Genomic DNA, 27007 nt, shown 5'->3' on the forward strand with positions numbered 1-27007 from the left:
GTGTGGGTAATTACTACCCACGGTTGGCTTTGTTTGGTCCCTCGGGCTTCGCCCTCGGGACCAAACCACGCCAACCGTGGGTAAATTTAGCATTACCCACACCCAGGCGTGGGTTATTGCTATATTATTTATCCCCATTGGAAGGTGATGCAAAATTTCTAGCTAGGTTATGCCTATGGAGTTCTTTAGTTCAGAAAAAAACCTCTGGGCTTTAAACATTTTAAGATGCTTAGTACGTAAATATAATCCTACCACTGTAACAACTGTTACGTAGTTTATCCAAGTAAAATGCCGTTCTTTCCGTTAGATTAGTTAACAAAGTGTTGCTCCTAAACGAACGTAGCATTCCAAGACTAAAAGCAAATAAACAGCACTCCTGCCACTACTACAACTAATACTAATTTATTTATTCAGTGATTAAACATAATCAGCAAACCCCAACGTCTTGTCTGATTGACAGGGATTTGAACTAAGTTGTACTTACAAAGTTGAGAGTGTACAGCACAAATAAATTACTTTGAATTAAGCCGTTGAAGAAGCTTCTTCCAAATGCACGCAAGGAAGAATATGCATCATGTTTATGTTTTCTAAATCTATCTTGGGACAATGGTGTTCTCGAAATGTACTACAAATTGTTTACTTTAGGTCCAGAATTTGTAGATCATCCCTGCTATTTTTTGTAATATACTGTTTAAGAGCATTCAAATGTTATTTTAAAAATTGCACCCGATTTTTGCTAATCTGCCTCCATTATGTCTGTCTTGTCCCCGATTTTTAAACAAAAGTTCAGAGCTATGATTTTTGTGTAAAACTACAGCTGCTGGTACTGTCTAAGTTTCTAGTTGTGGTGCTGGATTATTTCTAAACCTACTTCTGCACGCGGATGTAGAGTAGACGCACGGAGCTTTTGCCTTTCACTTTTATACTCTTCCCATGCGCACTGCAAAATACTCAAACACTAGTATCCCCTCCTCTGCTGGGTCGCTGAAAAGCAGCAACAAATTAAATGCTACTTCCAGTTGCTCTTATTTTCTACTGCAGGAACGAGATCTTGATGGTGTAACATACGCATGCCCAAACCCACACCTGAGGCAATCAGAAGTTCAAGGTGGAGGTAGGAATGATTGCATTTGCAAGTCCGCTTCCCTTGCAGAACCATGTAAAATGTCAGTGTGCATTTCGAGGAAAGGTAAATCGGCAGCCTGGAAGAGTACAGTAACTTTTGACTACTGCATTTCTTAACTTTGTCGTGAAGAAAAGTGAGACTGATGCAGCCTCAGGATGTTACACTGTCTTACACTGACTTTGCTTTTGGTGCTGGAACTAGGGGAATCGGATCCCACTAGGCGGCTGGTGAGCAGTTAGCATCTTAACTATGTAATGCCCTTAAAATTGTTGTGAAGTCACTGATATCTGTTGCTAGGCTACCTAGCCTGCATGTCATGCTGAGTATCTATGTGCCCTCGTCCGGGCCAGATAACCTTATTACATTTTGATTATGTTACTTGTGAAGTGCTTACCATCTGTAATTTTTTTGCAGTACATTGGTATGGAAGTTTCTGCTTTTTATGTGTTTTATTTTTTCCTTAAAATGTAAGGGGTCCAGAATTATGTGGTACAATAGACTAATTTGCACCAACCATTATTATTTAAGAACTGTAAAATGTCTATGGACAGTGTTATCTCTCATTTGTCTATAGCTTTGCAGAAGATCCCTTGTTTTCTCCCAAAATTCTGTTCTTTCCCTTCTTAAATGTCTAATTTTCTGGCAAATCTCAGACAGCTATAGCCAATGATGTGATTCACTAGAGCACTGTTTAATGAAAATGTAGCAAAGAAATAACCTTAATTGCAGTATCTTGCTCTTGTACTCCTCTAAATTTTCTGTGCAAACCTTAAAGCTTGCTATTGTTTTTGATAGAACTTCTGCTTTGTATTCAGCTTGCAAAGTAGGCATTATTAAAGGTGGTAGTACTTTGCAAATATTCGGATAAAAAAATAAAATAAATAAACTCCATTCTTCCCTCTCTTTGTTATTGTCTGTTTACAATTTGATCACTTTTATGATTAATTCCAGGCTGCACATTTTGGTTTCAGCCTTGGGTTCTTTAGTTTGCATTGTTTTTTACACCACGACTTTGTTAGGTTAAAATTTGTATAAAATAATCTGCTTGGAGAGTTTTAGTAGCATCTACAATATGCCAGATAGATTCTGCCCTCCTATGTTCAGGCTTTTAAGCTCAAAATAGATTTGTTCCGAATCTTTACAGGCAGTAGCTCTGCCCCATGGGTATCGTTCAGCAGTAATTTTTAACTGACAAGTATTAACAGGCAGTTCCTTATTTATAAGGTGCTCTTATCGTTCAGCAGTAATTTTTAACTGACAAGTATTAACAGGCAGTTCCTTATTTATAAGGTGCTCAGAAAAAAAAAATCTGTCTTTAAGCTGAATTCAGAAGATGCCTTTCCTCTTTTCACAGTTGCATGCTCAAAGGGAAGGAAAAGACTCAGGGAAACAGAGTCCAGATAAGGAAATTGCCATGTTACCTACTGCAGCAATATCCAACAAGACTCTGCAAACATTTCTGAAGTAAATTTCCACACTTTCAAATGCAGCTGCATTCCCCTTTATGGATTTCTCTTAAAACAGTACACATTTACTTTAAATGCAAATATAATGCATGTTTTTTTATTTGTGCTTGTTAAAAAAAAACATTTACACATATGTTAAACTGGTACAGGTCCAGTACAGATTGTTTACTTTTATATGCATTTTCTTTTGAAAGGATGTCAATCCACACACGGTCAATAAAAAAAAAAGCCCAGTGGTAGTTAATGAGAAAGTAATAAACTAGATTGCATGATCAATCTTGATGTCAGTATTTGATTTTAGGGAGAGTAGCCAATGAAGAAAGAAAAATATTAGATTACTCCCAGGACTTGTTCCTCAATGGAAAATTATTGACAGTTATTTGCAAAGTCATTAATCAGAGTGATATTTCACCCGGACTTATGAAGGTGAGTGAGAGACCTTGGCTTCTGCAAGGAATTTTGGAGCAGGCTTTGCTCATTTCTAGTGTATACATATGTCTTCAGCATTTAGAGGTCAATGATGTATGTCTTTGAAATATTGTCTTTGAATCCAGACATTTAAGACTGAAGGCTTGTTAATATTTTGTATAGTTTTTGGCAATCCTAGAGAAGAAGTCAGGCTTCTTGTCACTTCTAGTAAGCTGACAAATATGGCTGTAGCATTGATGCACCCTTTTATGACTTTAATTTGTCTAATGAATAAGTTTGTTCGAAACATGATAACTCCTATATGCCTGTAACTAATTTTCCAGGTTCAGTTTCACTAACAAATATTTTTTTAATTGTGCCAAAATTGAAAGTACAGCAACAACAAAAAGCACACCCACCACTTCTGGCCAGGCAAGAAAAACGACACAACCAGGATCCAATGTAGAAAATGTAATAAAATCCCTAGCTCCTTGGATTGGAACCTTCAAAAGTTTTTTATTCTCCTTTGAAGGCTCCAAGCAGAGGTGCTAGGGATTTTACTACATTTTCTACATTGGATCCTGGTTGTGTCGTTTTTCTTACCAAAATTGAAAGTGTCTTCTATGGAAATATAACTTGTCCTAGGGTGTGACTAACTTAGAGTATGTTATATGTAGTTAAGGAAGATGCAGGCTATTTTCTTCTGACATTGGAAGGGATGTTTAGAGCTTCTTCATACTTAAGACCTCTTTTTATTATAGAGACACTACACTGGGGATAGTATGTATTGTACATCAGTTGATCTCTGTCGGTGAAAGAAAATTTTATTCTGTTTTATATTTTATCTGGTTGGAATTATTTGAACCACTGTATGAAATGCTGGTAGTCCAAGTCAAATGGTCAAGTAACCCTTATATACTTTGGAAATTAGTCTAATTTTACCAGTTCCTTTCATGACTGAATATAAGCTTCTTATGGGGAAAGGATAAGTATCGCAAGCTTAGTATTTTGTAATGCACCAAGAGTTGGGTGGCATTGCTGGCAGCCATTTTGTAGTACAGTGATGTGTGCAGGGTTCTGCTAGGTAAACTAGATGAGTGATCTTGCTGTCTATAATTTGTAAAAGTTGTGTGCATTAACTGGAGGAAATAAGGAGATTGTTGGGAGACCACATTCCAATGTCAAAGTAACACATTTCTGGTCAGGGCATGTAACCCTTCTTTTTTTAATTTCTCCAAATCTTTTGCGTTTCTAATACTATAACTGGAAAGGACCCCATTCCTAAGTCAAAGTACGACTAAAGTTCATGAAATTAGTGTTGTTTCAATCTTTGTCAGCCAGACGTTCTCTTCAGAGCACCCACAATGTGCCCAGTAATGACTCCTGCAATTCATATGGAGTTGGTAATGCATCTAAATACAGTTGTAAATTATTTTTTATAAGACCCATTCCTCCTACTGTTATTAGGACTGTCTGGGTATCTTTACATTACTCTCGTTTCTGCCTACAAATTCTGATATTTTATGGCTTTGTGTCTGTCTGTACACAAGACATTGTAGTCACTGGGTATGGCGATTTCAGTGATCAACGCTACTTTTATCTTCTTTTCATGGACAACTATATCCATTTTTCTAGCATCTATCTTTTGAACTGTTGGTAATGGATGATCCCATGTGATGTAAACTTCATCATTTTCTATGATGATTTCATTCATGTTTCCAGTGTTTTTCAGCCACTTCAGTGTCATAATGTTTGCACAATCCCCAGTGCAACAATCTTGACCGCATTATTATACCATTCAGTATACAGTCCTTCTGCCATTAATATGTCACAACCAGCAATGAGGTGTGCAACTGTTTTCAATTCGGTTTTACAAAACCTACACTTGTTTGTTTCTCACACATGTTCAATGAACTTTGTAAACCAACGTGTATGCAGCCCACTATTTTGGGCCGCCAGTATTAACCTTTCATCTCTTGGTTTGAATTTGCCTCTCCTTAACAATTCTTGCATTCGTTCCTGATCAACATGAGATTCTTCCAGAAGTTTTCTATACTTGCAACGATATTTATGCATTTTCCACATTACTTGCCTTCTCATCTGGTCCTTCACCTTGTATTCTTTATTTTGTTTTTTGGCACATTCATTTGCTGCCTGATTTTTATCTACTTCTGGTTTGATTTATATTCCTGCTTGACACTAATATGTGTCTACTAGATTAAGCAGAGAAATCATCTTAGATTTATTCTCCTCGTGTTTCAAAACTTTCACTACATTTGGGTGTTGAGGTCAACAGATATGTGTGGAGTCCCAAGACTGCAGATCTGTACATGCAATCAATTTCAAGGAGGCCCATCCCTCCTTCAGAACGGGGAATATATAATCTGGGTATGCACTGATTTTTATAAATCATTTGGTGAGCATGAAGCATCCCTATCCAATCTGTCCAACATGTTTTGGGGCCAGTCAGTCACTCCAAAACTGTAAGTTAGGACTGGAAGAGCAAATTGTTTTATAGCCTGGATTTTGTTCCTAGATATCAATGCTGTTTTCAGGATTAATTTAAGGCTTCTATAATATTCCTTACTAAGTTTTATTCACATTTGTTCGTGCTTTATTGTTGATCCTTCATCAATTCCCAAGTATTTATACACTCCTTATTGCTCAAGTTCTTTATCACATTTTTGTTCCAAACTGATGTTTTCCTGGTGCTGCAAATTTCCTGCTTTAAAGATTGCTTTTGCACATTTATCAAGACCAAATTAAATTCTTGTATCATCTGAAGACGTATTTGACAACTTGAAGTTGTGCTTTCAGTTCCTCATCTGATGACCTATACAGTTTTAAATCGACAAAGAGAAGATGAGAAGACTTTACACTTTGTTGTTTTCTAGGAGCCAAATTATAGCCATGGCCCAAGCTGTTAAGTAGACAGCTTAATGGATTAAGGGCAAGGCAGAATAGCAGCGGTGACAGAGAGTCACCCTGGAATATCCTCCTTTGAATTTTTATCCCTGAGCTAATAATTTGTCCTTTATCATGGCTTAATTGCAAAGTGGTCTACTACCGTTTCATGGTCACTATAATGTAGTTGATCAGTGTAGGGTGTATCTTATACATTTTTAAGCACTCTTTTATCCATGAATGTGGGATACTATCAAATGATTTTTTTATAGTCAATCCATGTAGTACTTAGATTCTTCCCCTTTTTACAGTTCTCCTCTCTATGACTTTATTTAACAAATAATGATCCTTTGTTCCATATGACTTTCTTTTACTGCCCTTTTGTTCTACTGCCATAATTGAGTTTTCTTCTAAATGACTATAAACTCTGTCGGCATCCATTCCCATGTGTAGTTTTTACTTCAGAAGGCAAATTATTGCCCTATAATTTTTAGGGTTGCTTGAAGAGTCACTCTTAAGTAGGAACATTGTTTTCCTGTTAGCCAGGGTGGTGTCTGTTCAGGGTGTGCATATACATAGCTCTTACTCATGGCTAAATCTTTGTGCAAAGATGTTAATACTTTTAATCAAAAGTTAGGTACTGCATCTGGGCCTGGGGTTTTCCAATAAGAGGCTTTGTTTCAATCTCTGACTATTACTTCATTCCATTTCATATCCTGTACTTTTAAACTTCTTATTCTTTCTTTTACTATTTCTAATCCATTTAGCATCTTTATGTTCCACAAGATCATCATAGATACTTCTCCAAAATGTATCTATTTCTTCTTTTTTGGCAGTCTTTCAATTCCTTTTACCTTGTTTCCATTTCTCTATAAAACTTTTTTGGGTCATCAATAAATTGCTTATTTATATTAGCATAATAGCTATATTGTATGGGTTGGAGACTGTGGCACTGACAAAAAAGCAGGAGTCGAGATGAAAGTGGCAGCGTTAAAGATGTTTTGCACTGGGTGTGACAAGGATGGACAGGATTAAGATTTGCACTGGGTGTGACAAGGATGGACAGGATTAGGAATCGGTATATTAGAGGGTCAGCTCAAGTTGGACGGTTTGGAGACAAGTCAGAGAGGCGAGATTGCGTTGGTTTGGACATGTGCTGAGGAGGGATGATGGGTATATTGGGAAAAGGATGCTAAGCCTTCATAGAGGAACTCTATGTAGAGGCAAGAATTGATAGAGAAACTTATATTTACATGCAACAGCAAACACCTAGAACCCCAGTGTTATTTGGAATTCCTAAAATCCATAAGAATATCAACAACCCCCCCCCCCCATGAGGCCCCTAGTGGATGGAAGGAAAAGCATTACCTACACTTGTAGTAAGGTATTGGATAGGATCTTGCAAAAATATGTAAAAAAGGAAAAACAAATAACGAAAGATTCATGGTCCTTTCTCGAATTAATCAACATGGTGGATTTCCACCCAGAGTGCCTACTGGCCACAATAGATGTGAAGAACCTTTACTCATCTATTCCCCACGATATAGCAATGGATTGGGTTCCTGCAATGTTGTGGACCTTGGGAGCACCTAATAGAGAAATCCAACTAGTAGGAGAACTGATTGACACGGCCCTTTCGTACAACTTCCTGATGTTTAACAACGAACTGTACCATCAAAAAATTGGGGTAGCCATGGGCTCCCCATGTGGTGGAAGTATTGCTAACTTGGTTATGGCGCTCTGGGAGAGAAACAACATATTAACAGTGGAAGCTATTAATTCTAATATAATTTTCTACACCAGGTTCCTGGATGACATATTTATGGCATACCAAGGAACAGAGGTGGAATTTAACGACTTGATGATAACTCTCAGTAATTCCACTGATTTTCTCTCCTTTACATTCAAATATAGTAAGGACAGAATAGACTATTTGGATATAGATTTAAGAAAGGACTATGACAATAATGAATGGGTGTCTAAAATACACCGAAAGGAAACCTACTCAAATTCTATGCTGCACTATTCAAGTTGCCATCCAAAACACCAAAAGAAATCAGTAGTAAAAGGGCAACTTGTCAGGGCAGCATGAATGACTAGTAATGACAAAGACTTTCTGGAAGAATGCCAAGTTCTAACACAATTCTTCCTTAGGCGGGGGTACCCCCCCGGATTTCTATTTGAAATTACAGAGGAAGTTAAACGTAAAAGAAGCTTAAAAGAATATGCCCCCTTGTTAAATAACGGTTGTAACAACCATGTTGGAGCAACAATCCAAAGACGCAGGGTCACAGATGACTTTAATTTTTTCTGTGGATTTTGTTGCACATTCAACTTGGACTCACATAGAATTAATAACATAATTTTGAAAAATTGGGAGTTTTTAACTAACGATGGTGAATTCCAGTCTATACTACCAAATAGACTTAAAATAGTCTATAAACGTGGTAACAACTTAAAAGAGTTACTGGAGGGCACTAGGCAACCATATACAACTAAGTTAGGAATGTTCAAGTGCCACATGTGCAAGTACTGTAAGTATATAGATGAAAGTTCCAACTTTGAAATTGGTGACCTAAAGTTCCGGGCTAACTCCAAGTTCAATTGTAACAGTAAATTAGTGGTGTACCTGGCAAAGTGCTCCCTGTGTCCGGCTTTCTATATCGGGAAAACCGATAGGAGGCTCAATGAAGGGATATACGAACATCTATACAGTATTAAAAACAACAAACTGACCAATGCCTTAGCCAGGCACCACTACGATAACATAGGACACGAGTTTAAGTTTAGGGTCATAGACCAACAAATCAGGGATGTAAGAGGAGGGTATGATTCACTTAAGTTAGAAAGGAAGGAACTCCTCTGGCAGTTGCGAACAAATGCAAATCAGAGACCAGGTATTAATGAAATGAGTTCCATTGCATGTATTCTTAGATTGAAAAACCTGGAGAGGTGAACGCTGGCCCCTACGGTTAATTTTTGCTACTGCCATAAACCCTGAACTTTGGATATGGTTAAAAACAAAAGTAAAAAACACTGTAAATAACACTGCTTAACCACATCTACTTACTGGCACATGGTTACTTGGACCCTTGTTACTAGGGGCGAACAAGGTGAGTCCCCTTGTTCCATTAGTGGTAGGCCAAATTGCCCCTTTCATTTATGACCTGAGGCGGTTAAAGACTGACAGTAACTAACTTCATGTCCACTTAGGTGGACTATAAAAGGTGACTACACTAGTGGCTAGTGAGCTAAGAGTGTACCTATTTAATGGTCACGGGGTAATAACAATGGTTATACCAATATTCCTAAACACTTGGACGCATATTTATACATTTTTTTTAACTTCATGTCCACTTAGGTGGACTATAAAAGGTGACTACACTAGTGGCTAGTGAGCTAAGAGTGTACCTATTTAATGGTCACGGGGTAATAACAATGGTTATACCAATATTCCTAAACACGTGGACGCATATTTATACATTTTTTTATCTACATTTTTACCTATCTACATTTTAACATCAACATTTATTTTTAATTTCTATTACAGTTTTCTATTAAGATTTAATTTAGGTATTATAGTCAATGAAGTAAAACTGATTAATAAAAGTTTATATAAAAATTTGATAATTCACATACAATTTAGGTTTAGCATTGGTACTACTAGTACTACCATCTGTATACAAACAAAAGTAGTACGGATGTAATAAGTGGTAAATATTTAAGGGTTTATAACTACCATTTGGTTGATTGAGAACAATAGGATTACTTGTGCATTTTTTATTTATTTATTTTTTTTATTTTATAAAATATTAAACTCATGACAAACTGCTACGAACTTGGCTGTTTACATAGGAACGTGATTGTTATTTATTATTACTTTTTTTATTTTTTACTATTTTGTCTTTGTGTTCGATGAGAACTTTTACAAAGGAATGCAGATTAGAAATGATCATGTTACCTTGACAACTAATTAATATCAAGGCGAAGTACGTAGCCCATTAACTAATTTGATATATAACTGCTGTAATGCTTGTTGTTCACTGTTTATAAGCTTCTGAAGAAGTCAAGCACATGTCTTTGATGAAAAGTGTACTGTAATTTAACACACTTTAAGCCTAATAAATCTACTGATTTTATCCGTGAAGAGGGTTCCTGCTCCAGTTTTTCATTTATCGGTTTGGAGACAAGTCAGAGAGGCGAGATTGCGTTGGTTTGGACATGTGCTGAAGAGGGATGATGGGTATATTGGGAAAAGGATGCTAAGGATGGAGCTGCCAGGTAAGAGGAAAAGAAGAAGGCCTAAGATAAGGTTTATGAAAGTGGTGAGAGAGGCCATGCAGGTGGTTGGTGTGACTGAGCAATATGCAGAGGACAGGAAGAAATGGAAACAGATGATCCGCTGTGGCGACCCCTAACAGGAACAGCCGAAAGGGAAGAAGAATAAATTGCTTATTTTGTACTTTTCCTTTATATTTATCTGTATATCTTCTAAGTTTCTCTGCCTGTGCTGAGATCTTTAATTTATTTGCAACAGTGCATGATAGATCCTGGCCTGTTGTAATACTGCGTATTGCTTTTATCACATGTATCTTTCTTAATATTTTTGCTGATCTGTTCTCACTTCTGTATTCTTCTAATAGTGACACTTCTTGTTTTAATTGCTTTATAGTTTTCTCTGTTTGATACTTCCATGATGGTATTCGATTTCTCCCCTTCCTTTACCTCACTACCCCATGTTCTTGTGGTAGAACTTTATCCATTATTAATTTAGCAGCACAGTAATATAACCTGTTTGCTTCTGTTATATCGCATGGATCTCTATGGACAGCCCTATTTACTGTGTTAATTTGTTTTATCAAACTTCTCACATTTTGGGTTTTATTGACCTTCTGCAGTCTACCTGTGTCTATTAAATCAAGCAACTCTTCTCTTAGCTCATTTTCTTCTAAACTGAGGGCACATTTTTTTGTTTTTCATTTCCTGCTGGGATTCTATAGAAAGTTCTATAGCATCTTCCTGAGGCACAGTCTCTTTAGTCTTATCCTGTGTCATCCGTTGCTCTGTCACAATGGGAACTCATTGGCCTATCCTCAACATTGACTGCATCAGAGTTTACACAGTTTCCTGTTCCTTCACTTGCTGTCTAGTTTCAAGTGAATGTTTATACTGATTTCTGTGGAAGGCTGCAAAATATCTTCATATGGCACATGACCAATTGTTTCCTGTTCCACTGGTTTCTCCTTAATTTGGATATCCATTGCTCTATGCTGTTGTGGTGCTTTCTGAATTAGATTTTCTACACTGAATCCTTCACTTTGCAACTTTGCAGGTACTCCATAACCTCAATTTCTATTTCTTTAACTTCTCCATTACTAATCTCATTTTATTAGCTTCCTCTCTGTCTTCTTAATTTTTTGTACTGTTAAAGTTTTCCATGTCTGGATTCCTTTGCTTGTATTTCTGGTGCTGCTCTTTTTGTATTGGTTAGTTTTACTTTCTCCTTTGCATAAACATTACACCATATTAAATTTCTCTTTCCCATGTCCATATTTCCTCTTCAGATGTCTCCTGATATTCCTGCTTCTCCTTACTTTGGGGACTCACTTCATCATGCTGTGATGTAACCTGTGTTAGACCTTCTACACCAAATCCTTCACTTTGCAGGCACTCCATTACTTCAACTTCTATATTTTTACTTCTACTTTACTAATCTTCTTTTCTATATTTCCTCTTTAAAAAAAATAATATTACATTGTGAAAATTTTCCTTACCTGGATGCATTTGCCTGTATTTCTGTTCGAATATCTTTGCGGGTGCCTTCTATATTGATTAATTTGGCTTTCTTCTTTGCATAAATATTGCACCATATCAAATCTCTCTTTCTTCCCCATGTCCATATTTCTTTTTTATACTTTTCAAAAATCTCTAGGTTTTGTTTATATTTTTGTAGTTCCTCAGATGCTTCTTTTTTCCAAACAGCTAAGTTTCTTGATCTATATACTGTTTTTCAGAACTCTGTTGTATTAATAATACATTTTTTTATTTGAAGCTTCTGACAGTTTTTCTTGTGGAAGTATTTTTATAGGTATAATGATATACAAGTGAAGTATAATGTTTTTTTCATCTAATTTCTCTCAATAGTTTTGCATATCTTGTGTCTAGAAATTATGGGCTTTTTGCAGTAGTAACAATACATAATTTCTTTCTTATCCTCAATAGTCCACTTTATCATCTTTATGGCTCTTCTTTGGCTTATCAGTTTTTTTGATTTTTTGTGGATTACTACTAACAATGGGGGGTGGGAGCATCCTCCCCCTGGGCCTGGCCCTATTTTTAGGAATGGTTCCATATTTTGAGGATTCTACACTGTCATCTTTTCTAGTCCTGGCACCAGTGTGCCTACCAGGTTTGGGCACTTTTTTATCCTGGGTCTTGTGCACCCAGCTCTCTTTTTAATTTTATCCTACTTCTGTCCATGATATATGCTATATAAATACAGTCTATATACCGGTGTCATCTTGGTAAAATTTTGTGAAAAATAGTGTCTACCTCGCGAAGGTACTCAACACTTGAGGATGAATTCAGTTTCAGCAATAATACTCCTTTACTTGCTGATTTATCTCTCCATTCAGACACTTCCAATGACAGTAAGTTGATGAATTTATAGCATAGTTTTAATTGATCCAGTGCTTTATGTACAAAGTTTCAATGTGTTCCTTAATTGAAAGTGGATAACGTATTGAGCAGAGATAATTTTGGCACTGTACTTAAGGAATTGTATTGTTGAAGATATCTTTAATTTGTTAGTGAATGTTGTGACACCCCTGTATTGGCCCAGTAATCAAAGAGCCTCAATCCTCACCACTGAGGGATGTACACATTGGGAGGATGACAAGCACACACACACAGTAAAGTACAATTTCCCCTTAAGAGCACACAAAGATCATAGTCAGTCCGAGGATGGTTTTCCCTTTTTTTCCAGGTCCCCAGTAAGACTCTCCACTGGCACAGGTATAGGGTTAAGATCTCAGTCGAATGGCCAAGCTAAGACCTCTAGCACCCTCTCTGTCCAACCAGTGCTTCGTGTCCCTGCCCAAGTAGCTGACACATACACACTTTGAGATTTGATCGATATACAAACACACACACACGCAAACCTGGGAAAGGCTGGCACAGGTTTACTAGCTATGCTCCCTTCTGCCCATGCTATAAGGTAGTACCAGCTCCCACCAGCCACCCTTACTTATCAGCTACTATAAGGCCCTTACCAAAGGGTATCCAATCCTACTGTGCAATGGTACTATTAACAAAATGGTAAGTGTGAGCAAAACTTTCAAGGCTATTTAGGAGTGGCCTGTACAGTGTCACCAAATACATATGCAAGTACTCACAGAGCTTAAGCATCTCTAAACAAACCAGCCACAATTAAAAGGTTTAAATATATTTAATAATAAATAATAAAAGAAAAAGGCAATACTCAAACGACACAATAACTACAGAGTTCAGAATCAGAGGAAATATTTTAAAACAACATTGCCGGACAGTCTGAAATAAATGCAGCAAATGTCTAAACTAATCTTTACTATATTCCTATCTGTATCTAAGAGATGCTATGCCCTAAATAACTTGTTTACAGAGCAAGATAAATGTAGTGCTGATGATGAGTGGATATTGTCAGATCCAAAGACAAATACAAAATGCACAGACTTTCTCTGAGAGAGTTCTTAAATTAATAATCAACATTACTGCTGGGTTAGCTCAGATGACATCAGTCTTTGTCACCTGCCTTCAGTTCCAGGCTAACCAGATATTAACATTTCTGTGTTAAAATACTTATCTCTCAAATGTGCAGCTGCTAGGAAGTCACAGAGCAATAAAAACACTTTACATTTTAAGTCTAGCAATTATTTCTGTTTCAAGACAATAGAAAGAAGCTTCTAGCTCTAGACATCCTGCCTCCTTCAGCGAAACTGAGGGATAAGCACAATCATAGGTTCATAGGTAGGTACAAGGCTATTGGCCCTAGGGCCTATATAAGCCTAGCCAAAAAGGTACCCTGGCTTTCGCCACCCAGGAAAATTTATTTTCCTGTGACACTGTCAAGCAGAGCCACAGAAGTGATCCCCGGGGTGAATTTCCTATTTCCCATCCAATCATCAAGATTTTTCTTGAAGAGTGCTAATGAGGAGCTTTGTGTGATATAGATAAGTAGTTTGTTCCAGAGTATGGGAAATCTCTGGGACTGGAATCTATCCCTCCAGCATGTTCTCTTTATTGTGGTGACAAGGTTTAGGTCCCTAGAGCGTGTAGCTCAGAGGGGTTGGGATTTCTTTAAGTGGAGCATGTCCAACAGCTCTGGGTTTGACATAGTTTTGTATGTTAGGCAGAGATCGCCTCTGAGTACGTGATATGTGACGGAGTAAAGCTGGAGATTTTTGAGATGGTCTGCATAGGGCATCTGTTTAAGGCCGGTAATCCTTTTTGTGAGGTATTTCTGTGGCCTTTCCAGTTGTTGTAGATGTCTTGTGAGGTACATACCAAAAGGGGCATTGTACTCTATAATGGATCTAATGAGTAACGAGTAGAGGTTAGCAATGACCTCTTTTTTTCCTGGATGAGAAACCTTTTGTGATGAGGTGTGCCATGTAGAAGGATTTCCAGACTACTGTGGTGATGTGATTATCAAAGGACATATTACTGTCCACCTGCGTCCCAAGGTCTCTTACCACACTTTCAGTGTTAAGGTTACTACCACCTATGTGGTAGTTCATGGGCACAGAGTTTTTACCAAAGGGGATGACAGTGCACTTTTTGCCATTGAGCTTGAAGCCATGGCTTTGACATCAGGCATCTGTTTCAGTGAGGCCCTTTTGTAGGATGTCCACATTGTTAGGAGTTTTGATTATGGCTCCGTATTTGCAGTCATCTGCAAACTTCATTAGCCAAAGACTTTGTGTTAGCCTGTACTTCAGAGAAGTGGATACCAAATGGGAGAGGATCCAGGACTGAACCTTGTTGTACTCCACTTGTCACTGGTCTGAAGTCAGATTTGGAGTCTGCTACTTTCACAGTGTGGGTTCTGTCAGTGAGCCAGTTGGCAACCCATCTTGTGACATAGGGATTTATACCTAGTTTAGTAAGTTTATCTATAATTCCAGAGTGGGGGATGGTGTTGAAAGCCTTGGCAAGATCTAGATAGGCTGTATGAACCACCTTACCCTTGTCTACGGCTTTGGTGACTGCTTCAAAGAAGTCTATCAGGTTTAGGAGACATGATCTGCCTTTTACAAACCCGAACTGGGTGGGGTCCAGAGTTTGAAGATTACCAATGTTTTTGTTTATAAGTTCCATGATATGTTTCATGGCCTTGCAGACTAGACTAATGGGGCGGTAGTTCCTGGGGTCTGTGGTGGATCCCCCTTTGTGGAGTGGGATAATCATCACTGTGCACCATTCAGTGGGCACAAAGCCTGAGGCGAGGCTGTGATTGAACATGGTGCTTAGGTGGGGTGCCTGTTCGTTCTGTATTCCATTTAGAACGCAGCCTAGGATGTTGTCAGGTCCCATGGATGCTGTGTTCTTGGCTTTGGAGAGTGTGGTTTTTACCTGTGCAGCCGTGATTACAGGAACTTTGCATTTTTCTGGTATAGAGATGAGCCCTTTATGGGGTGAAAGGGGGTAAAGTTAGCACTGAATCTGTCTGCCAGGATGTTGGCAATATCGGTTGGTTCTGTATATTTAGTGCCATTGCTGTGTGTGTGTGTGTGTCCATTGCTGTGTGTGTGTGTGTGTGTCCATTGCTGTGTGTGTGTGTGTGTGTGTGTGTGTGTGTGTGTGTGTGTGTCCCATTGCTGTGTGTGTGTGTGTGTGTGTGTCCCCATTGCTGTGTGTGTGTGTGTGTGTGTGTGTCCCCATTGCTGTGTGTGTGTGTGTGTCCCCATTGCTGTGTGTGTGTGTGTCCGTTGCTGTGTGTGTGTGTGTGTGTCCCGTTGCTGTGTGTGTGTCCGTTGCTGTGTGTGTGTCCCTGTTGCTGTGTGTGTGTGTGTGTCCCCATTGCTGTGTGTGTGTGTGTCCATTGCTGTGTGTGTGTCCCCATTGCTGTGTGTGTGTGTCCCATTGCTGTGTGTGTGTGTGTGTGTCCGTTGCTGTGTGTGTGTGTGTGTGTGTCCGTTGCTGTGTGTGTGTGTGTGTGTGTGTGTGTGTGTGTGTGTGTGTGTGTGTCCCCATTGCTGTGTGTGTGTGTGTGTGTCCCCATTGCTGTGTGTGTGTGTGTGTGTCCCGTTGCTGTGTGTGTGTGTGTCCCCATTGCTGTGTGTGTGTGTCCCCATTGCTGTGTGTGTGTGTGTGTCCCGTTGCTGTGTGTGTGTGTGTGTCCCCATTGCTGTGTGTGTGTGTGTGTGTGTGTGTGTGTGTCCCGTTGCTGTGTGTGTGTGTGTGTCCATTGCTGTGTGTGTGTGTGTGTGTGTCCCCATTGCTGTGTGTGTGTGTGTGTGTCCCCATTGCTGTGTGTGTGTGTGTGTGTGTCCCCATTGCTGTGTGTGTGTGTGTGTGTGTGTGTCCCCGTTGCTGTGTGTGTGTGTGTGTGTGTGTGTGTGTGTGTGTGTGTGTGTGTGTCCCATTGCTGTGTGTGTGTGTGTGTGTCCATTGCTGTGTGTGTGTGTGTGTGTGTCCATTGCTGTGTGTGTGTGTGTGTGTCCGTTGCTGTGTGTGTCCATTGCTGTGTGTGTGTGTCCCTGTTGCTGTGTGTGTGTGTCCCTGTTGCTGTGTGTGTGTGTGTGTGTGTGTGTCCCCATTGCTGTGTGTGTGTGTGTGTGTCCCTGTTGCTGTGTGTGTGTGTCCCCATTGCTGTGTGTGTGTGTGTCCCGTTGCTGTGTGTGTGTGTCCCCATTGCTGTGTGTGTGTGTGTGTCCATTGCTGTGTGTGTGTGTGTGTGTCCGTTGCTGTGTGTGTGTGTGTCCATTGCTGTGTGTGTGTGTGTCCCCATTGCTGTGTGTGTGTGTGTGTGTGTCCCATTGCTGTGTGTGTGTGTGTGTGTCCATTGCTGTGTGTGTGTGTGTGTGTGTGTGTGTGTGTCCCATTGCTGTGTGTGTGTGTCCCCATTGCTGTGTGTGTGTGTCCCCGTTGCTGTGTGTGTGTGTGTCCCCGTTGCTGTGTGTGTGTCCCCGTTGCTGTGTGTGTGTGTGTGTGTGTGTGTCCCCATTGCTGTGTGTGTGTGTGTCCATTGCTGTGTGTGTGTGTCCCCGTTGCTGCCTGTGTGTGTGTCCCTGTTGCTGTGTGTGTGTCCCCATTGCTGCCTGTGTGTGTGTCTGTGTGTCCCCATTGCTGCCTGTGTGTGTGTGTGTGTGTCCCCATTGCTGTGTGTGTGTGTGTCCCCATTGCTGTGTGTGTGTGTGTGTGTGTGTCCCCATTGCTGTGTGTGTGTGTGTGTGTGTGTGTCCCCATTGCTGTGTGTGTGTGTGTGTGTGTGTGTCCCCATTGCTGTGTGTGTGTGTGTGTGTGTCCCGTTGCTGTGTGTGTGTGTGTCCGTTGCTGTGTGTGTGTGTGTGTGTGTGTGTCCATTGCTGTGTGTGTGTGTCCATTGCTGTGTGTGTGTGTGTGTGTGTCCCCGTTGCTGTGTGTGTGTGTGTCCCTGTTGCTGTGTGTGTGTGTGTCCCCATTGCTGTGTGTGTGTGTGTGTGTGTCCCCATTGCTGTGTGTGTGTGTGTGTGTGTGTGTGTGTGTGTGTGTGTGTGTGTGTGTGTCCCGTTGCTGTGTGTGTGTGTGTGTGTGTCCCGTTGCTGTGTGTGTGTGTGTGTCCCCATTGCTGTGTGTGTGTGTGTGTGTGTGTGCTGTGTGTGTGTGTGTCCCCATTGCTGTGTGTGTGTGTCCATTGCTGTGTGTGTGTGTGTGTCCATTGCTGTGTGTGTGTGTGTGTCCATTGCTGTGTGTGTGTGTGTGTGTGTGTGTCCATTGCTGTGTGTGTGTGTGTGTGTGTGTGTGTGTGTGTGTGTGTCCATTGCTGTGTGTGTGTGTGTCCCTGTTGCTGTGTGTGTCCCCATTGCTGTGTGTGTGTGTCCCATTGCTGTGTGTGTGTGTCCCATTGCTGTGTGTGTGTGTGTGTGTGTGTGTGTGTCCATTGCTGTGTGTGTGTGTGTGTGTGTCCATTGCTGTGTGTGTGTGTGTGTCCCCATTGCTGTGTGTGTGTGTGTGTGTGTCCCCATTGCTGTGTGTGTGTGTGTGTGTCCCCATTGCTGTGTGTGTGTGTGTCCCCATTGCTGTGTGTGTGTGTGTGTGTGTGTCCCCATTGCTGTGTGTGTGTGTGTGTCCCCATTGCTGTGTGTGTGTGTGTGTGTCCCATTGCTGTGTGTGTGTGTGTGTGTGTGTGTGTGTGTGTGTGTGTGTGTCCCCGTTGCTGTGTGTGTGTGTCCGTTGCTGTGTGTGTGTGTGTGTGTGTCCCATTGCTGTGTGTGTGTGTGTCCCTGTTGCTGTGTGTGTGTGTGTCCCCATTGCTGTGTGTGTGTGTGTCCCCATTGCTGTGTGTGTGTGTGTGTGTGTCCATTGCTGTGTGTGTGTGTGTGTGTGTCCCCATTGCTGTGTGTGTGTGTGTGTGTGTGTGTCCCATTGCTGTGTGTGTGTGTGTGTGTGTCCCGTTGCTGTGTGTGTGTGTGTCCCCATTGCTGTGTGTGTGTGTGTGTCCCATTGCTGTGTGTGTGTGTGTGTCCCCATTGCTGTGTGTGTGTGTCCCCATTGCTGTGTGTGTGTGTGTGTGTCCCTGTTTGTGTGTGTGTGTCCCCATTGCTGTGTGTGTGTGTGTGTCCCTGTTGCTGTGTGTGTGTGTGTGTGTGTGTGCTGTGTGTGTGTGTGTGTGTGTGTGTCCCCATTGCTGTGTGTGTGTGTGTGTCCCCATTGCTGTGTGTGTGTGTGTGTCCCATTGCTGTGTGTGTGTGTGTGTGTCCATTGCTGTGTGTGTGTGTGTGTGTGTGTGTGTCCCCATTGCTGTGTGTGTGTGTGTGTGTGTGTGTGTGTCCGTTGCTGTGTGTGTGTGTGTGTGTGTCCCATTGCTGTGTGTGTGTGTCCCCATTGCTGTGTGTGTGTGTGTGTGTGTGTGTGTGTGTGTGTGTGTGTGTGTGTCCGTTGCTGTGTGTGTCCCCATTGCTGTGTGTGTCCATTGCTGTGTGTGTGTGTCCCTGTTGCTGTGTGTGTGTGTGTGTGTGTGTCCATTGCTGTGTGTGTGTGTGTGTGTGTGTGTGTGTGTGTGTGTGTGTGTCCCTGTTGCTGTGTGTGTGTCCCTGTGTGTGTGTGTGTCCCCATTGCTGTGTGTGTGTGTCCGTTGCTGTGTGTGTGTGTGTCCCGTTGCTGTGTGTGTGTGTGTGTGTGTGTGTGTCCCCATTGCTGTGTGTGTGTCCCCATTGCTGTGTGTGTGTGTGTGTGTGTGTGTGTCCCATTGCTGTGTGTGTGTCCCCGTTGCTGTGTGTGTGTGTGTGTGTGTCCCCATTGCTGTGTGTGTGTGTGTGTGTGTCCCCATTGCTGTGTGTGTGTGTGTGTGTGTGTGTCCATTGCTGTGTGTGTGTGTGTGTCCCTGTGTGTGTGTCCCCATTGCTGTGTGTGTGTCCCTGTTGCTGTGTGTGTGTGTCCCTGTTGCTGTGTGTGTGTGTGTGTGTGTGTGTGTCCCCATTGCTGTGTGTGTGTGTGTGTGTGTGTGTGTGTGTGTGTGTGTGTGTGTGTCCGTTGCTGTGTGTGTGTGTGTCCATTGCTGTGTGTGTGTGTGTCCCCATTGCTGTGTGTGTGTGTGTGTGTGTGTGTGTGTGTGTCCCCATTGCTGTGTGTGTGTGTGTCCCATTGCTGTGTGTGTGTGTGTCCCCATTGCTGTGTGTGTGTGTGTCCCCATTGCTGTGTGTGTGTGTGTGTGTGTGTGTCCATTGCTGTGTGTGTGTGTGTGTGTGTCCCATTGCTGTGTGTGTGTGTGTGTGTGTGTCCCCATTGCTGTGTGTGTGTGTGTGTGTGTCCCATTGCTGTGTGTGTGTGTCCCTGTTGCTGTGTGTGTGTGTCCCTGTTGCTGTGTGTGTGTCCCCATTGCTGTGTGTGTGTGTGTGTGTCCCATTGCTGTGTGTGTGTGTCCATTGCTGTGTGTGTGTGTGTCCCCATTGCTGTGTGTGTGTGTGTGTGTGTGTGTCCCTGTTGCTGTGTGTGTGTGTGTGTGTGTCCCTGTGTGTGTGTGTGTGTGTGTGCTGTGTGTGTGTGTTGCTGTGTGTGTGTGTGTCCATTGCTGTGTGTGTGTGTGTGTGTGTCCCCATTGCTGTGTGTGTGTGTGTCCGTTGCTGTGTGTGTGTGTGTCCCCATTGCTGTGTGTGTGTGTCCCTGTTGCTGTGTGTGTGTGTGTCCATTGCTGTGTGTGTGTGTGTCCCCATTGCTGTGTGTGTGTGTGTGTCCGTTGCTGTGTGTGTGTGTGTCCATTGCTGTGTGTGTGTGTGTGTGTGTGTGTGTCCATTGCTGTGTGTGTGTGTCCCCATTGCTGTGTGTGTGTGTGTGTGTGTCCCTGTTGCTGTGTGTGTGTGTCCCCATTGCTGTGTGTGTGTGTGTGTGTCCCCATTGCTGTGTGTGTGTGTCCATGTTGCTGTGTGTGTGTCCCCATTGCTGTGTGTGTGTGTGTGTGTGTGTGTGTGTGTGTGTGTGTGTGTGTCCATTGCTGTGTGTGTGTGTGTGTCCCCATTGCTGTGTGTGTGTGTGTGTGTGTGTCCCCATTGCTGTGTGTGTGTGTCCCCATTGCTGTGTGTGTGTGTGTGTGTGTGTGTCCCCATTGCTGTGTGTGTGTGTGTGTGTGTGTCCCCGTTGCTGTGTGTGTGTGTGTGTCCCTGTTGCTGTGTGTGTGTGTGTGTGTGTGTGTGTGTGTGTCCCCATTGCTGTGTGTGTGTGTGTGTCCCCGTTGCTGTGTGTGTGTGTCCCGTTGCTGTGTGTGTGTGTGTGTGTGTGTGTCCCGTTGCTGTGTGTGTGTGTGTGTCCCGTTGCTGTGTGTGTGTGTCCCCATTGCTGTGTGTGTGTGTGTCCCCATTGCTGTGTGTGTGTGTGTGTGTCCCGTTGCTGTGTGTGTGTGTGTGTGTGTCCCGTTGCTGTGTGTGTGTCCCCATTGCTGTGTGTGTGTGTGTGTGTTGCTGTGTGTGTGTGTGTGTGTGTGTCCATTGCTGTGTGTGTGTGTGTCCCTGTTGCTGTGTGTGTGTGTGTGTTGCTGTGTGTGTGTGTGTGTGTGTGTGTCCCCATTGCTGTGTGTGTGTGTGTCCGTTGCTGTGTGTGTGTGTGTGTGTGTCCATTGCTGTGTGTGTGTGTGTGTGTGTCCCCATTGCTGTGTGTGTGTGTGTGTGTCCCGTTGCTGTGTGTCTGTGTGTGTCTCCGTGGCTGCCTGTGTGTGTGTATGTCCCTGTTGCTGTGTGTGTGTCCATTGCTGTGTGTGTGTGTGTCCTCGTTGCTATGTGTGTGTGTGTGTGTGTGTGTGTGTGTGTGTGTGTGTGTGTGTGTGTGTGTGTGTGTGTGTGTGTGTGTGTGTGTCCCGTTGCTGTGTGTGTGTGTCCCGTTGCTGTGTGTGTGTCCATTGCTGTGTGTGTGTGTGTGTGTGTGTGTGTCCCCATTGCTGTGTGTGTGTGTGTGTGTGTGTCCCCATTGCTGTGTGTGTGTGTGTGTGTGTGTGTGTGTGTGTGTGTGTGTGTGTGTGTGTCCATTGCTGTGTGTGTGTGTGTCCCGTTGCTGTGTGTGTGTGTGTGTGTCCATTGCTGTGTGTGTGTCCCCATTGCTGTGTGTGTGTGTGTGTCCCCATTGCTGTGTGTGTGTGTCCCCATTGCTGTGTGTGTGTGTGTGTGTGTGTGTGTGTGTGTGTGTGTGTGTCCGTTGCTGTGTGTGTGTGTGTCCATTGCTGTGTGTGTGTGTCCCTGTTGCTGTGTGTGTGTCCTGTTGCTGTGTGTGTGTGTGTGTGTGTGTCCCTGTTGCTGTGTGTGTGTGTGTGTGTGTCCCATTGCTGTGTGTGTGTGTGTCCATTGCTGTGTGTGTGTCCCCATTGCTGTGTGTGTGTGTGTGTGTGTGTGTCCGTTGCTGTGTGTGTGTGTGTGTGTCCCGTTGCTGTGTGTGTGTGTGTGTGTGTGTGTCCATTGCTGTGTGTGTGTGTGTGTCCGTTGCTGTGTGTGTGTGTGTGTGTGTCCCCATTGCTGTGTGTGTGTGTGTCCCGTTGCTGTGTGTGTGTGTGTGTCCATTGCTGTGTGTGTGTGTGTCCCCATTGCTGTGTGTGTGTGTCCCGTTGCTGTGTGTGTGTGTGTGTCCCCATTGCTGTGTGTGTGTGTGTGTGTCCATTGCTGTGTGTGTGTGTGTGTGTGTGTGTGTGTGTGTGTCCATTGCTGTGTGTGTGTGTGTGTGTGTGTGTGTCCCCATTGCTGTGTGTGTGTGTGTGTCCCCATTGCTGTGTGTGTGTGTGTGTGTGTCCATTGCTGTGTGTGTGTGTGTGTGTCCCCGTTGCTGTGTGTGTGTGTCCCCATTGCTGTGTGTGTGTGTCCCTGTTGCTGTGTGTGTGTGTGTGTGTGTGTGTGTGTCCCCATTGCTGTGTGTGTGTGTCCATTGCTGTGTGTGTGTGTGTGTGTGTGTGTGTGTGTGTGTGTGTGTGTGTGTGTGTGTCCCCATTGCTGTGTGTGTGTCCATTGCTGTGTGTGTGTGTGTGTGTGTGTCCGTTGCTGTGTGTGTGTGTCCCCATTGCTGTGTGTGTGTGTGTCCCCATTGCTGTGTGTGTGTGTGTGTGTGTGTGTGTCCATTGCTGTGTGTGTGTGTGTGTGTCCATTGCTGTGTGTGTGTGTGTGTGTGTGTGTCCCCATTGCTGTGTGTGTGTGTCCCATTGCTGTGTGTGTGTGTCCCTGTTGCTGTGTGTGTGTGTGTGTCCCCATTGCTGTGTGTGTGTGTCCATTGCTGTGTGTGTGTGTCCCGTTGCTGTGTGTGTGTGTGTGTGTGTGTGTCCCCATTGCTGTGTGTGTGTGTGTGTGTCCCATTGCTGTGTGTGTGTCCATTGCTGTGTGTGTGTGTCCCCATTGCTGTGTGTGTGTGTGTGTGTGTGTCCATTGCTGTGTGTGTGTGTGTGTGTGTGTCCCTGTGTGTGTGTGTGTGTGTGTGTGTGTCCCCGTTGCTGTGTGTGTGTCCCCATTGCTGTGTGTGTGTGTCCATTGCTGTGTGTGTGTGTGTCCATTGCTGTGTGTGTGTGTGTGTGTGTCCATTGCTGTGTGTGTGTGTGTGTGTCCATTGCTGTGTGTGTGTGTGTGTGTGTCCCGTTGCTGTGTGTGTGTGTCCATTGCTGTGTGTGTGTGTGTGTGTGTCCCCATTGCTGTGTGTGTGTGTGTGTCCGTTGCTGTGTGTGTGTGTGTGTGTGTGTCCATTGCTGTGTGTGTGTGTGTGTGTGTGTGTGTGTGTGTGTGTCCATTGCTGTGTGTGTGTGTGTCCCCATTGCTGTGTGTGTGTGTGTGTGTGTCCCTGTTGCTGTGTGTGTGTGTGTCCCCATTGCTGTGTGTGTGTGTGTGTGTGTGTGTCCATTGCTGTGTGTGTGTGTCCCCATTGCTGTGTGTGTGTGTGTCCATTGCTGTGTGTGTGTGTCCCATTGCTGTGTGTGTGTGTGTGTGTGTCCATTGCTGTGTGTGTGTGTGTGTCCCCATTGCTGTGTGTGTGTGTGTGTGTGTGTGTGTGTGTGTGTGTGTGTCCCCATTGCTGTGTGTGTGTGTGTCCATTGCTGTGTGTGTGTGTGTGTGTGTGTGTCCATTGCTGTGTGTGTGTGTGTGTGTCCGTTGCTGTGTGTGTGTGTGTGTGTGTGTGTGTGTGTGTCCCTGTGTGTGTGTCCCTGTTGCTGTGTGTGTGTCCCTGTTGCTGTGTGTGTGTCCCTGTTGCTGTGTGTGTGTGTGTGTGTGTGTGTGTGTGTGTGTGTGTGTGTCCGTTGCTGTGTGTGTGTGTGTGTGTCCCTGTTGCTGTGTGTGTGTGTGTCCATTGCTGTGTGTGTGTGTGTGTGTGTGTGTGTGTGTGTCCCCATTGCTGTGTGTGTGTGTGTGTGTGTGTCCCCGTTGCTGTGTGTGTGTGTCCCCGTTGCTGTGTGTGTGTGTCCATTGCTGTGTGTGTGTGTGTGTGTGTGTGTCCCATTGCTGTGTGTGTGTGTGTCCCTGTTGCTGTGTGTGTGTGTGTGTGTGTGTGTGTGTGTCCCCATTGCTGTGTGTGTGTGTGTGTGTGTGTCCATTGCTGTGTGTGTGTGTGTGTCCCGTTGCTGTGTGTGTGTGTGTGTCCATTGCTGTGTGTGTGTGTGTGTGTCCATTGCTGTGTGTGTGTGTGTGTGTCCCGTTGCTGTGTGTGTGTGTGTGTGTGTGTGTGTCCATTGCTGTGTGTGTGTGTGTGTGTGTGTGTGTCCCTGTTGCTGTGTGTGTGTGTCCATTGCTGTGTGTGTGTGTGTGTCCATTGCTGTGTGTGTGTGTGTGTGTGTGTGTGTGTGTGTGTGTGTGTGTGTGTGTGTGTCCGTTGCTGTGTGTGTGTGTCCCCATTGCTGTGTGTGTGTGTGTGTGTGTGTCCCCATTGCTGTGTGTGTGTGTGTGTGTGTGTCCATTGCTGTGTGTGTGTGTGTGTGTGTCCGTTGTGCTGTGTGTGTGTGTGTCCATTGCTGTGTGTGTGTGTGTCCATTGCTGTGTGTGTGTGTGTGTGTCCATTGCTGTGTGTGTGTCCCCATTGCTGTGTGTGTGTGTGTGTGTGTCCCCATTGCTGTGTGTGTGTGTCCCCATTGCTGTGTGTGTGTCCATTGCTGTGTGTGTGTGTGTCCATTGCTGTGTGTGTGTGTGTGTCCATTGCTGTGTGTGTGTGTGTTGCTGTGTGTGTGTCCATTGCTGTGTGTGTGTGTGTCCCTGTTGCTGTGTGTGTGTGTGTGTGTGTGTGTGTGTGTGTGTGTCCCCGTTGCTGTGTGTGTGTGTGTGTGTCCATTGCTGTGTGTGTGTGTGTGTGTGTCCCCATTGCTGTGTGTGTGTGTCCCGTTGCTGTGTGTGTGTGTGTCCCCATTGCTGTGTGTGTGTGTGTGTGTGTGTGTGTGTGTGTCCGTTGCTGTGTGTGTGTGTCCATTGCTGTGTGTGTGTGTGTGTGTGTGTGTGTGTGTGTGTGTGTGTCCCCATTGCTGTGTGTGTGTGTGTGTGTCCATTGCTGTGTGTGTGTGTGTGTGTGTGTGTGTGTCCCCATTGCTGTGTGTGTGTGTGTCCCCATTGCTGTGTGTGTGTGTCCCGTTGCTGTGTGTGTGTGTGTGTGTGTGTGTGTGTGTGTGTCCGTTGCTGTGTGTGTGTGTGTGTGTGTCCCCATTGCTGTGTGTGTGTGTGTGTCCATTGCTGTGTGTGTGTGTGTGTGTGTGTGTGTGTGTGTGTGTCCCTGTTGCTGTGTGTGTGTCCCCATTGCTGTGTGTGTGTGTGTGTGTGTCCATTGCTGTGTGTGTGTGTGTGTCCCCATTGCTGTGTGTGTGTTGCTGTGTGTGTGTGTGTGTGTGTGTGTCCCCATTGCTGTGTGTGTGTGTGTGTGTCCCCATTGCTGTGTGTGTGTGTGTGTGTGTGTCCATTGCTGTGTGTGTGTGTGTGTGTGTGTGTGTGTGTGTGTGTGTGTGTGTGTGTGTGTGTGTGTCCATTGCTGTGTGTGTGTGTCCCCATTGCTGTGTGTGTGTGTGTGTGTCCATTGCTGTGTGTGTGTGTGTGTCCCTGTTGCTGTGTGTGTGTGTCCCCATTGCTGTGTGTGTGTGTGTCCCCATTGCTGTGTGTGTGTGTGTGTGTGTGTGTCCATTGCTGTGTGTGTGTGTGTGTGTGTGTGTCCATTGCTGTGTGTGTGTGTGTCCATTGCTGTGTGTGTGTGTGTGTGTGTGTGTGTGTGTGTGTGTGTGTGTCCATTTGCTGTGTGTGTGTGTCCCTGTTGCTGTGTGTGTGTGTCCCCATTGCTGTGTGTGTGTGTGTCCATTGCTGTGTGTGTGTGTCCCTGTTGCTGTGTGTGTGTGTGTCCCATTGCTGTGTGTGTGTGTGTGTGTGTGTGTGTGTGTGTGTGTGTGTGTGTGTGTGTGTCCATTGCTGTGTGTGTGTGTGTGTGTGTGTGTGTGTGTGTGTGTGTGTGTGTGTGTGTGTCCCCATTGCTGTGTGTGTCCCCATTGCTGTGTGTGTGTGTGTCCCGTTGCTGTGTGTGTGTGTGTGTCCATTGCTGTGTGTGTGTGTCCCTGTTGCTGTGTGTGTGTGTGTGTGTGTGTGTGTGTGTCCATTGCTGTGTGTGTGTGTGTCCATTGCTGTGTGTGTGTGTGTCCGTTGCTGTGTGTGTGTGTGTGTGTGTGTGTCCCGTTGCTGTGTGTGTGTGTGTGTCCATTGCTGTGTGTGTGTGTCCCCATTGCTGTGTGTGTGTCCCATTGCTGTGTGTGTGTCCATTGCTGTGTGTGTGTGTGTGTGTGTGTGTGTGTGTGTGTGTGTGTGTGTGTGTGTGTGTGTGTGTGTGTGTGTGTCCCTGTGTGTGTGTGTGTGTGTCCCCATTGCTGTGTGTGTGTGTGTGTGTGTCCCCATTGCTGTGTGTGTGTGTGTCCCGTTGCTGTGTGTGTGTGTGTGTCCATTGCTGTGTGTGTGTGTCCATTGCTGTGTGTGTGTGTCCATTGCTGTGTGTGTGTGTGTGTCCGTTGCTGTGTGTGTGTGTCCCTGTTGCTGTGTGTGTCCATTGCTGTGTGTGTGTGTCCATTGCTGTGTGTGTGTGTGTGTCCATTGCTGTGTGTGTGTGTGTGTGTGTGTCCCTGTTGCTGTGTGTGTGTGTGTGTCCCTGTTGCTGTGTGTGTGTGTGTGTGTCCCTGTTGCTGTGTGTGTGTGTGTCCCTGTTGCTGTGTGTGTGTGTGTGTGTGTGTGTGTGTGTGTGTGTGTGTGTGTCCCTGTGTGTGTGTGTGTGTGTGTCTGTTGCTGTGTGTGTGTCCCTGTTGCTGTGTGTGTGTGTCCCTGTTGCTGTGTGTGTGTGTCCCCGTTGCTGTGTGTGTGTGTGTGTGTGTGTGTGTGTGTCCATTGCTGTGTGTGTGTGTCCATTGCTGTGTGTGTGTGTCCATTGCTGTGTGTGTGTGTCCATTGCTGTGTGTGTGTCCATTGCTGTG

At 44.1% G+C, this 27007-nt stretch overlaps 1 protein-coding gene across 1 annotated transcript in view; it reads left to right on the forward strand.

The window, feature by feature from the left end:
- The first annotated feature begins 1005 nt into the window (after nucleotides 1-1005).
- The window catches only part of GLP1R (glucagon like peptide 1 receptor), a 3029130-nt gene continuing 3003128 nt past the window's right edge, over nucleotides 1006-27007 (forward strand). The window contains exon 1 of the mRNA XM_044084828.1: nucleotides 1006-1353. Within this exon, the coding sequence (XP_043940763.1) occupies nucleotides 1282-1353 (72 nt within the window). The 5' untranslated portion in view covers nucleotides 1006-1281. The remainder of the gene's footprint in view (nucleotides 1354-27007) is intronic.

The sequence above is a fragment of the Protopterus annectens genome, chromosome 1.part1, assembly GCF_019279795.1.
Source record: "Protopterus annectens isolate FY-2018-M chromosome 1.part1, PAN1.0, whole genome shotgun sequence".
Classification (NCBI taxonomy): Eukaryota; Metazoa; Chordata; order Ceratodontiformes; family Protopteridae; genus Protopterus; species Protopterus annectens.